At 36.0% G+C, this 13,193-nt stretch overlaps 1 protein-coding gene across 1 annotated transcript; it reads right to left on the minus strand.

Annotated features, from left to right (window-relative positions):
• Positions 1-6,848: 6,848 nt before the first annotated feature.
• LOC143445620 (uncharacterized) lies at positions 6,849-12,629 on the minus strand. The gene is made up of 4 exons (XM_076944854.1): positions 12,462-12,629; positions 10,035-10,199; positions 8,494-8,614; positions 6,849-8,366 (listed from the first exon to the last, which is right to left on the minus strand). The coding sequence occupies exons 1-4, from the start codon at positions 12,521-12,523 to the stop codon at positions 7,023-7,025; spliced, it is 1,692 nt and encodes a 563-aa protein (XP_076800969.1). The 5' UTR covers positions 12,524-12,629; the 3' UTR covers positions 6,849-7,022.
• Positions 12,630-13,193: the final 564 nt, after the last annotated feature.

Here is a 13,193-nt window from a genome sequence, read left to right on the forward strand (position 1 = left end):
CAAAAGTGTAACGAATTAAGACATAAGCAACTTATAAAAATACAAAGTTTAAAAATGCTTATACGCTACTTGTCACACATGTTTTTTTAGACACAAAGAATGTTTGCGTGACGTACAACTTGATGAGCCGTGACACAGCAAAGTGTGTTTAACATAAAACTTTGAATTATAACTTATGTTATCTTGGTTGTAAATTTACTTGTTCGTAGTTATTGCGACCTTGATGAAGTTCTCCTGATTTTTCCTATTTATTTCATTCGTACGTGTTTATATATATAGTGCCGACAACCGCTATCCCTATACGCGACGAATCAAAAGGGAAAAAAACGTTGTGATAAAGTACTATAAAATTTTGCAATAAAGAAATTCTTGTGTTGTTTATATGTTACAAAACAATATACTGCATTTATATACTTATCATTCTTACGGTCTAGCAAAGATTAAAATAAAATTAGGCAGAACGAAATCTAAAAAGCAAATTTCTGTTATGTTGCTCGCAATCTGAATCATGCACTTTTGTTTCAACCAAAACGGGACACATTATCAAATATCTCGTAAAGATGGCTGATCGATTTCGTTTTCAAACTGTGAGGCAACGACCTGTTTTTGTTTGCGTTCCGTGCGTTTGCGGTCGACCTGTATTCTTCGGTCTTATACATTCAGGGCAACCTGGCAACCACGCGTAACTTTTGCTAAATTTGGATCAAAGTGAAGGGGTTTTTGGGGTAAAGAATTTCATTATGTTCTTAACAACATCCGGCGCCCACGTTAAGATTATGAAACTTCGGAAAAAATGAAATCGTCTTGTGGCGCGATACCAAAATATTTAAACAAGATTAAAACATTTTTTATCAGTGCTGCGATGATATGGTTCTGATATTGGTATAAAACACACTTCTGTAAGCTGGCAAACTAAATTATGATAAAAAATGTACAGTGCATGTTTGGTTTTACCTAGTTAAGTACACAGTGTATAGAACCATAACTATAATTGGATGTTGCACATTAAATTATGTTGCTAGGATTAATATAAGCGGTTGAATGAAGATATAAAGCTTCGAAGTAGCTTACGCATAAAGGAATAAAAGTAAAACTATGTACGAATTTAATGAAACTGCCTGGATGTGAGCTCAATCATCGATTCCATCAAAGTTTGCTAACTTCGGCAGCTGCCAATGACTACTCAATATCGTCATGACGTTATTTGCGGATAAGTCATTAGCCTTTTCAAGGTTTCGAAACAAGTCTTCCATTGGCAGTCGTTTGGCCATGACGTTTGTTTTTTTGCTTCATTTAGTTGACGTACGCATGACAGTGACACAGCAAACATTTGCCAGTAATGGGGAAATGCCTTTTCCATATACCGTAAACTCGGTGACCCATGTTCTTCGCTTTTAATTAAGTTATCTAACCGCTGATGTTTTAACGTCTGATGTCATTTTGCGAAACATTGCATATGTTTGGCGATACTTACGCCAAGATTTTATACATCCACCTTCAATATGTAGCACGTACGTTTGTAGAGAAAAGACAATTCGTTTGTCTATATCTATTCAGTTCAACGAATCATTTTATTCTTCATCAAGAACGCAGTGGGTACGTAAAATTAAAGTTGTTACCACTAGCGTGCGCCAATGAACGGGAAAAGGTGACAGAGACATAAAGGCTTACAACGTCCTCAAAAATAATTAAGGTTGCTGCGGTAACAACTAGCACGGCCACTAAATCCACAATTAACTAAATCCATACAAAATAAGTTTGAAACAGCAAATTTAAGCAGACCAGCAAGTGATGTGTTCAAGCAACAGAATATTAAAATTGCTTCAATGCCGTATATCAGTGGATTGGAAAAGAAAACCCATCGTAAAAGAAACTCATTTATCATTTAGGCGTCTTATATACGATATCACATGCAACATAACTAAGTTTGATTCCATTGTTGAGGTGTACTCCCTAACAAGAGGTCACAAAAGCTGTAAGTTCTACAATGCTCAGTAAACTAAAAGTAAGCAACGACGTTTAATAAGTCAGTCGCTTGGTGAAAGACAAGACCTGCTATCACTAGCTTGTGAAAATCAGTATTTTTTTAACTTGATCACAAAGTAATTTTCGTGCACTGTAAACCTATTTTCGCCCGATTTAAAACTTTACACTCGTCTATACAACGAAAAATTTTGTATTTAATACAATTTTAAACGGGTGTAGTGTTGGACTGTACTTCTTAGTGGATTTCTGGGCCAGTTAATGCGACAAGAGACACGACGTCTTTGGTGACAATAACCGCAACTTGTCTTTGTATTATTCACCAATTTGGGATTTCCTTGTTCTTTTATTTAGCGCCAACAAACTAACCACATCTGGTGCTTGCGGTTGGTTATGTAACTGATTAAAAGAATATTTGCATTTCAGTTAATCATGTTGGGCGAGACCACGCAAAAAATAGAATATGAGCAATCTGAATTAACTTCAGTTTTGAGAAGAATCATCGACCGAGTTGTCATGCAAAAAAAATTCCGTGGTATGTATATACGCTCATGCGTGGATGGGTAATTCTAGCCCTGTCATTTAAACAATTGACTCAGGTAAAATTCCTCGTTGAAATCCCGAGTTTAAGACTGTATTTGCCCAAGGATTTTTCAAATAATATGCGAACTTCTGCTGCACGCGATTTCTCTAATTTGGTACAAACACAAACATAGTCTTGCTTGACAGCATAAGGCGAATGAATAACAACAAGTAAAAGAAACTTCAAAACCTGCGGCTTGTTAAAAAAGCATAAGATATCACGTTTGAACAAACACGTCAAAATTTGTGCATATATCGTGAAAGTATGCGCAATTTTGCTATATATACCCATCGTTCAAAGTGAACGCTTTTAGCCAGGTATCATGATAGAAACAACATAAATTTGAACCGAACCTAAAGAAATATAAAATTTGTTTCGAAATAATCGTAAAAATACCATTTGCTTACAAATAGACCTTAGAATTTATGCTGTTCACTCAAAATTCCAATCGGACTATATAATTTGCCAACCCATATACACCAGTTAAAATCGTTTTAAGCAATCTTTTGATAAATTTTGTCAAGAATATACACCATGTGTTTTGTAAGTATGATCTATATGCTTTGTACTTACACACTATTTAAGTTTATAGAGCAACTGTAAGACTTTCGTAGGTATATCGCAGACTCCATGCAGAAGCATATACGTGCTTGATTTCCTTTGTAATAGCGGTACATTTGTAATAAGAATGTGTGGTTTAAATTTAAAAGTTGGAGATTCTAAACTTGCAATGCATGATACAACAGCAAGATATGATAAAAAAAAACAGTGGAACGTGAAACATGCAGCGCTCGTGTAAATTCAAAGCGGCACAATCCCGTAAGTACAGTATATAACTTCAAGAAAGATAGAATAAGGTATTACGTAAAAATGCGGTGAAAATAAGTTATAATCCACAATTATCAGTAATAACTACATTATTTTTAAACATTCGACAGGATGTAAAATTTAACAGCATTACTTCGTGTGTGGAGAGGGAGATGTACGTCATTACGTACGTTTAATGTATTAACTTCATCCGACAAATGGATGAATAAAAATGGTCATGGTGCAATCCAGTCTTTTGAAAGGTTGTCTCATAAAACATCTGAGGTCGAAGGTTATGTGAAAGTATCGAAGGATATATAGAATTGACGGATTATATTGACCATGGACCGAAAATTGATGACGTCGCGATACCTTATACCCAGCAATTTAGGATTGTTGTAACGTGTGAGAAAAGACCATCCGCCGCTTAAAAATGCATTAAGCAAACCAAACCATGACAAAACAGAATTTCACTTGAATCTATTTTGGCAACGAAAGATATCCGAAAAGAAAAGAAGCTTTGCGATTGCGTGCACACACACAGCGATAATACTGTAGACAAAGAACAATTGTTGTTTTTAACGAAACCTGAAGTACCTAGACTGTATACGAGGTCAAGTTTGTAAAGAAAAGACGAGTGCTTTCAAACATTGCTTAATTCAACTAAATTGGTAAAAAGAACTTTAACGAAGGTTGAAGTTGAACCCCATGCGGTCATAAATGGCAAACTCGTTGAAAACAGACGTTAAAGAATTTGGGTTCGGCTTAGAAAAAACCTATCGCGTGTTCTTTTGACCCAAAAAGTCTGTTAAAACAAACACAAGGGCACGTTTAAGCAAAATATGTTTCTTACATAATTACATTTTACATATTTTTACATCAGCGTTTCGTTTGTTTAGTAATAGTTCGCCTTTTTTCTCTTTCAGTAAATGTAATATTCAAACGTAATCAAATATACTATACGTAATTTGGAAATATTCCCACTAAATTTGAGTTGGCAATTCAATCGACAATTCAGATATAGCATACGATAAAATGTTAGATATTGCACAAATTTAGGCTAGTTTTTGGAATAATTTTAAATATAATTAACAATCGTGTACTTTTAAAATCCTTTTTATTAGGTTGACTGATTTGTTGGTTTATTCCGTTTTTGAGACTAAATTAGGGTCCGAAACATATCGACAAAACGTAATTTCACAAAACATAGTTGCGGTTTGCACTGATTAAGCCTTTTGTACATACTGTAGCCAATACGATGATGTTTTGGCACTAAATATAATAAGGTGTTTCCATTACCATAATAGGCGTATAAAGTACTGATATTTTTAAAATGCGTAATGGATATACAGATATTTGTAATATGCAATGCAATAAGTACGTAACATAGATAGGTTACGCAACACATAGCATAAAAGTAATTTTTCTTGCACTGAATTTCTTTTCTACTCAGACGATTGTGCGTCACTTAGCGGCAAACATTTTATTCCAAATCGCCGCACTACGATGCAATTGCACAATATGGTTAGATGTGCTTCCTTCTCAGTAGGGGTTCTTACCAAAATCATTTTACCCATGGAATAAATTTTTTGCATCATTATAACTGTGGATCGTTCGCAGATACCTTTGGATGGCGGTATTATTGCCAACAGAAGTGACAAGCATCATGGGAGTAGCAGGTGGAATGTCGCAAACAGTGATCTTCGCATTTTACTTACTTATAATACAAGAACATTTTATCAAAAATTTACTTTCAAGTAATAGCCTATTTAAAGTTTTGAAAATACATTGAAAGTGTTTTATTTTGTTTATTATTTCGCATTGCAGATTTTGCGCGAAACCGTCCCTTTTTAATTATGGAATGCCATCAATTACAAACTAGCGTATGTAGTTAAAATTTTTGCATTGTTGATGCCTCCAATCTTGAAATAGCGCATACGTCCTACAGTAGTCATGTCTGATTGGTGGGCTGTGTGAAATGTTTTCGAAAACTTGCACGGCTATAAATGAGGAAAAACAAGCTGTGAAATTCGGGATTAATAAGACAAAATAATACAATGGGAATATGAAAGTGAAGCTTATCAAACTTTGATTCAAGTACAATTAGTGAGTTATTTGTCAAACTCATACATTAGAAATATACGCCACTTAACTTTTAACATATTTTAACTACAGTGATCTGACTGACATTTGGTGTCATTAAATCGTACTTAATACACGAACATGCAGGCTATAGTTAAAATGTTCAAAACGATAGCAAAATTATACAACAGCCAAGATTTTTGATAAATTTTGCAAGCTGTTCGGTAAACTACAAGCATGGTACAGGTAAAGCCTGCTGACACCAATGATCTTTTAATCTTTAAAATTTTTCTTGGACAAACACTGTTCTCCCATAACTTGGATTGACACACATTTTTGCTAATTATATCTGAAAGAGCTTTGATTGGTATATTCTATTCAAGTTAGGTCAGACTAACTTTGTACTAAATAACAATTTCCCATTGCGATTGGACAGGAGAAATTTTGGGTTGTTGAGAATGTAGGTACTCTATTACGGAATTTCCTGGACAACGTTGGACCTCTTTTTAGAGGCATTATTTTCGATTCTTTGTTTGCAAGTCGTAAAAGGGCCTTACGGGGCGCCGGGTTTTTGTATGGAATGAACCACTGGTACTGTACTTCCTCAATTCGGGTTTTAAAGTCGTTAAATGTAGAACAATAACCAACCCTGATATAGTTTTACATCCAAATCTTTCCACAATAGAACCTCTACACGAAAACCGAGTAAATACTTTGGATAAAAGCCATTCTGTGAATAATACGGATTTCAGCGTGAGTTAGGCATGCACGCCACATGTGCTGACGATTAAACAACAAATAGAAAGTGGCTTATTCCGCTTTCGTAGATACTTCATAAACGAGCGTTAGTACACAATGTAAATCATATCTTAAACAGGTTGAACGCTTTCGGCGTGTTCAGTCGCTCTGGGCTGGGCATTTTGTAATCAATCGAACAATGCCGCGGCTTTTAATGACCAGAATAACTTTAAAATTGCGATGATTGCGACAGAAATACACAGCGCGTGGGGGCAACGATATGAGATAAAACGTTGAAGTGAAAGCGGCTTTTAATGGAAAAACATTTCCCAACTGTAAAAGAACAGAGATCAAATTACGCACACAGCGACACGCAAACGAAAAGTACGGACCCACAGGGTCTTTTATTAGGTTACGGTCGGTGGCTTTGTTAAGATCAGATGTCGTTTGTTGATATGTCTCTGCTGTTTGCACAAACACGCGAGCCTGGCCCATCTATAGTAAGGACGTAGCAAAAGCGGCGTGCTGCGTATTTACACAACAAAATGCATAACATTTTTTTAAGGTAAGGCCTGGTAGTGCCTGTAAAATTTAACTGACAGTCACCCATCCATTTTCAAGGCTATAATTACCGTTATAAAATCAAACACAACAGTAGCATTTGGCTGTATTGCAAAGTACTTCTCCAGCATGCGGCAAATGCTATCATAACGCACAAATTTTTAAAAATGGGTAAAATATGCAATAATTGTTAAAACAGCATTAAAATTGCTGAGCTAAAATTGCAAAAAGGCGCTCTAAATATAGCGTTTGTAAAATTAAATGTCGATTATTTACGCAAAGTATTGGACGATTTGTTTAGGCGGGTTTTACTGCTGTTGCTGGCCAGTCGAGGAGTGGTGGACCACTGACCCTCAGGTATTTCTTGGTAAATATGTCCGGGCGGTGCTTCCGATCTACCGTCGCCAGGTGGTCGCTTTGGTGGAAACACATGAACGTATTCGCCGCCTTTTACGTTGTATGATGGGTCGTTGAACCTTTGGCCGCGACCAGGGCGCTTGGAAGCTTGATGAGCCACCGTGTCCATGGATACAACTTCAGGACTTCTGTATATGGGATCACTTCTCGTGGACTGCCATTCGCTGTAATATCCAGATTCCACTCTGTCACGAGGCGGGTGGGCAATCTTAGAACGTGGTATTGGCTTCACGCTGACGTAGTTATCGTGGCCCAAAGTAGATTTTCGCGGCCACCCAGAAGTAGAGCCAACTTTCAGCGTGTTCATGGGGTTTGTTATATCTCCACCAGTTGGCGATCTACGGGGACGGTTATTGTCTCTTGCGCCCGCGGCGGGGTATGAGTCTTGTGGTGGATAGCGTATCGCAGAATCGATAACTGATTGTTCAATGGAATCCTTTCCTTCATACAGAGTTAGGTCTTCGTTATCTTCTGTAAACTGAGGCACGTAGTTGCTGTAATCGTCAGCGCGACGACGGCTGCTACATTGGGTCGAACTGGGTATTGCGGAAGATGTGAAACGATGTTCCCAAGGAATGGCCGCTCTACTGCTTTCTCCGCCCTCCAAAGAGTGTTTCCTACCGAGAGTAACTTTACGCATTACTTTGTTTGATACATATTGGTTGGGAACTGCACCGGCTCTTTGCCAATCCGCACTGGGCGGCCTGGACGGTCTTTTGCTTGTGGCAGAGTTCAACGGAACAGTAGTCTCGCCCAGAAGTTGATTTCTTACATATGCGCTCTTTTTAGGCACCGCCGGTGAGCTGTGCCGCTTTGATAGTGTCTCATGCACGCTTGAAATAGCAGGTTTCGTGGCGGCTAAGTCCGTTTCGCTGTTGTTCAACGGAGATTGCTTTAATGATTGAGGAGCGTATAGCAGCGTATCCTCACCCTCGCTTGTATCCAAAATGCTTTCTACTTCAATGGAGCGTCCCGTCTGCGTTGAAGTCAAAGAGCATCTGACGTGAACCAAGAAAAAGTCCATTCCTGCCCTGGTCAAGGCGTCTTTCCAGGACCCTGTGGTGAGACTCTGTTGTTGAAACAGAAATGTTTGTTGCTTGTCGTGATAAATATATCCCAGTCTTTCCATTAGTTCTATCGCCACGGCATGCGGGAAGTTTCCATAGATTTCATGTTGAAAATGGCCGCTATAAGTCTGCAGGAAAAATAAACACGGGTCAACTTATCTGCCGACATGCAATCAACGCCAATCCGCAGAGGTCCGTAACAATTGGATTATGAGCAAAACATAACACAGTTCGAAGAGAAAGTCGTTCTCTCACCTTTATCCTGTGGTAGGATTTTCTCCAAGGCGCTCGAAGAACGCGAAGCGCATACCAGGTTAAAAGAAGAAAGACAGATGCTAACCCTCCCCATGTGTTCTTAATGTGTTGATCCCTGTTACTGAAACGAAGAAAAACGATTGAAAATTCCCGACAAAGTTCTCACATACTCTATAGAACTTAACATCCCAACTGCTACATGTTGACACGCGTAATCGCGAAGGGGATTTTTCGCCGAGATCGAGAAGAGATTGTTTTGGTGTTCATTCGTATGGGAAACGGAAGGAAAACGTAACACTCACAACACAATCAACACAACAATACGTTGGTCAATGCTATTGACTACACCAACGAATATAATAATAGGCTTTCAAAACGACATAAGCAGGATGACTAATTCAAGGCCCCGGAAAAGTCCATTAATAAGCATACGATTACATACAACCACGTTGTCGGAAACCACTTACAATTATTCAGCTAAATACGTCTTCAGCCTATCAAATTATCCTCGCGTAGACATTTAATTAATGAGAAAAACCCCCTTGTCAAATATTTATATAGATATTACACTCTTGTACGGCCACATACGTCACATTACAACAATATAAACCAATGCTTATTATCAAGAAACAGCGCTTACCATAGGTACACTACACTGTAAAATTTGGTAGTTAATTGCTAGCAAAAAACCAAATTTTATACACGGTCCAAATACTTTTACACGCTGCATAGCATGAAACGGGAGCTCGTGGCGCTATTGAAAACGCAAAGCAATGTTTGTTGCCCATGTTTGGTAGAAGCAATGTATCTGTGTTTCTATAGGACACTTCATAGCAACAACGATTAGGTGTACACCAAGTTGATAATATCTTCACCATAGAAAAGCAATACAATGTACTCCATGTTACCAGTGACAACAGAAAATATTTTATCTATTGTACGTTTTCATTCAAGTTCAAGATAATAACGTTCTTTGTGCATCAGCTGTCAGTCAATAAACTATGTTTTTGAACCGAGCAAATACTTCTGGCTATAATTATCCTTAGTAAGATAGTCACATTAATCTGGCTTTGAATTGACAACTTACCATCAGCAAATGATAACAAAATATAATAGTGATGTTTAACAAATGGATTTAACTTAAACTTTCGTTTAACACAACTGTAAAATGGGTTGTCCTAGATAAGTTAGACACAGGTCTGGGCAGTCACTGGTTTGTGATTGCCTAGTTTTGAATGAAAAAAATGTCAGCATAACAGTCTAGGTTGCTCGGTGTACCGTTTAAATTTAGAAATGAAGACATTTTCAGAGTAATTTTTGCACTGCACCCTGCTGAGACAAGTTTGGTTACTTTTCAGTTCAGGGTTGTTTATTCATAATATCATCAATGTTGATGATACGGAAGATAATTGCTGCCAAATTCACTGACGCTGTTGTTTGTTTAAATGTGAAATACAATGAGCCTTTCAAAGTTGTCACCACTTTTTGATACTAGTACTACTTAAATTATCTGTTTAAAACATCACCATTTATCAACTTACCGTTTAACAAAAACATTGAAGTTGTGAAAAACAAAGTAATTGCTGTCTCCAGGGTTCTGATGTTGAACATTTTTCTGTTTTAAATATGTTTCAGCACAGCTAAATACTTGCTTGTACTCATCTGATCCTTGCATATAATCTTCATCAAGGCAACATACTCCGAGCCTTTATTTAAAAAATATGATTAACTATTCAGTAAAAGTTATATTCCAGTAACATTGATGGTATCAAGTGTTTTTAACTATGAAGCTAAACACAAAAAATGCTACATCGAAAAGCAAGAGATTTAAAAATTTTCTGTATCAAGAACACATAAACGAAATAGTATCATGGATGAATAAAGTTAAAGTTGTTCATTTTCAAACTTTGAAGCATTTTAATTAAAAAGTGCCTGAATGCATTTCAAATGCTAAGTAAACTAGTCATAATCATTTATAAAAGTTGCATACATACAGTGATACAGAGTACTTTACACGTTTTCCTTGCTGTACTGATAACTCACTGATATTCTTATCTTAAATATCTAAAACAGGGGTTCCCAACCTTTTTATGTTCTCCTACCACTTACCCACCACGGATTGTCAACACTACCACTATTTTCAAAACAACTAATTTGATCCAATATTCGCACAGCAGTATTGTATTAATAACAATGACAGCAGGGAGCAAGATCGACAAAAGTAGCTTACTGAGTGCAGAGAATTTAGTACGGAAAGAAATAAAAGTGTTGTTCGCATATTTTAGCAACTCAAAATTAAATTGTTATACTACTATACTGTATATATATATCATGCAACGGAGAGCTGCTCGCGTACCACCGGTTGGGAACCCCTGATCTAAAACTAAAACATTCATATTTACTTCACGCTCAACGTTTAATATAAGAGAATGAAAAAAATGAAGCTAACTGTGAAATTTTGAACAATGTAAGTTACATCTTTTTCTTTAAAAGCACCACTGTAAGAAATAAAAAAGCCAACTTCACTTAAAGCAAATATTAATTGACTCGGTACTGAACTATTTTTGTAATAAAATGAGTGAACAGCTACCGTGACTACCTAAATTATATTAGTGATATATAAACTCTCTATGAAAATATCTGTTATAAACATAGTAATAGGTACATAAAATTGTGTATATATTTTGCAAAAATTAATATTTGGATCAACTTGGTACATTGTTGAAGTTAATGTACAAGACACACAGTGGATATTATCCCACTTGACATGTAATAAAATATATTTTGTATAATGTTAAGCAGTCAGCATACACTCATTTGCTATAAAAAATAAACTTGGCATCTTTTCAGAGTGCTTCAGTTTTCTAGCAAGTTGATTTAAAGTAAATTTACGTGATAAGGAACTTTTACTTGGATAGTTGCATCCAAAATTCAAAAAAATATATAAAGGTTGAGTTTCTGGCTGGAAGCTTTATTCCAAAGTTTTGTAGAAAAAGGTTTGAATCTAATCAACACATGCACAGAAAATTTGCATAGACTTCAAGTTCTCATAAACAAAACTGTCATAAAAAAGGTTTTTGCAAGTTTTTGGTTTCTATTCAATCACACACTTTCACACACATTTTCCATCTACAAAAGATATTGTTTTCTTAGAGTGAAGGGTAAATTCAAACACAGTTCGCTCTCAAATCAAGAAATAGTTGTCAGTGAGCATATTGGACAAAGAAAGTCTCATTATGTAGTAGCTGCAGTTACTGCTGAAAACGTATGGAAAATTTGCTGCTAAATATAATGTCAGTGGAGTTTTGACCCAGGTTTAGAGTTTAGGACATCATAATTATCACTAAATATGTGTAAGTCGGTGCCACATTTTTGTTTAGCAGAAGCCGCTCAAGCTTAACCACTACGTATTACTAAACAATTTTTTTCTTAGATATACTTGCTGATAATGTTTGTTAATGTAATACTAACTTGTTTTTAGACTCACTCCTCCCTTTGATGGAAACATGTTAACATGTGGTGTGATCAGAGTTCCACCAATTTTACAAATATGTACAATGCACATATCAGTGTGTGTTACAACAAAAAATTCAAAACTTTAGATATGTTTTTCTGTTATCATTGCATCATAAAATTTATCAATTGCTACAATTATATATGTATCTTGTCACTCTGCCAGTAGTCCTTGGTAAGGAGCATAAGCACCAATCTGAGCATAAGCACCAAATTGATCAAACAATCACATGTTCACCCATGAACTAAACACACAGGTAAAAAGTATTTACGATTATATATGTATATGTATAGTTATAAATACATGTTTCTTTGTATATCATATTGGGGTAATGGTAATTGCTCCAGTGTCCAGAAGAGCTTTAAAATAAAAAAATCCATTTGATCACTGGGAAACTAATACATCAGAAATATTTATCACAAGAACCTAACTATAGACTAAGCTACGAACTTACTCAAAGTCTTTGTTTTTAACAAAGTGTTTCTTGTACATCATCTCATATTCGTTCCTCTCCATTTTACTGGTCCCATCATTTAGATGCAAGTAATTGCAAATACGTATATATATGCTACAATCTAGAAATTTACAGTTCCCAGGCCTCTAATAAATACATGATATATTTTGGTTCAACATATATGGCAATTCTGCAATATTTGGTTTGTGAGACAAATATATATAAGTAATAAAATGGGAAATGTTGGGTTAATATTTGAAGTGAAACGTAACTTAATGTGTAGATAAATATTGGCTCATGGCTCTTAGTAAATGTCAATGCAGCATGATGCAACCAACTGGATGTATTAAAATGCTGCTAAGTGCTGTATATATGCAATCGTATGGTAAATAAAATTTTCATACTCTGAATATACACACTGCTTCAAAAGTAGACGCATAAAAAGTTGAAAAACTTCCTACTAGGAGCTACCTTAATAAATGTAAAATAACAAATTAAGCGACTTCCAGTGAACTAACCTAAACCTTGTAAATCACTATAAGATTAGTAATGTGCCAATGCCGGAAAAAAGTATATCGAAAGCTCTGCGTACATATATTGTGGACACATGGCATTAAATGAGTAGATAAGCTAAAAGTTCTTAGTGGAGTACATAATAATCAGTTTACTAAACTTTTTAAGCCACCATGGGATAACTATTTTATATTTATGTAATAAAGATTGTAAATGCAG

Source organism: Clavelina lepadiformis, chromosome 2 (assembly GCF_947623445.1).
Source record: "Clavelina lepadiformis chromosome 2, kaClaLepa1.1, whole genome shotgun sequence".
In the NCBI taxonomy this organism is placed as follows: Eukaryota; Metazoa; Chordata; class Ascidiacea; order Aplousobranchia; family Clavelinidae; genus Clavelina; species Clavelina lepadiformis.

Excerpts from the sequence above, each read along its gene's own strand:
- LOC143445620 (XM_076944854.1), bottom strand. The coding sequence starts at position 12,523 with ATGGAGAGGAACGAATATGAGATGATGTACAAGAAACACTTTGTTAAA. Across the intron at positions 8,615-10,034 it reads TTCAATGTTTTTGTTAAACG|TAACAGGGATCAACACATTA; the intron begins GTAAGTTGATAA and ends TCTTCGTTTCAG. Across the intron at positions 8,367-8,493 it reads AATCCTACCACAGGATAAAG|ACTTATAGCGGCCATTTTCA; the intron begins GTGAGAGAACGA and ends TTTTTCCTGCAG.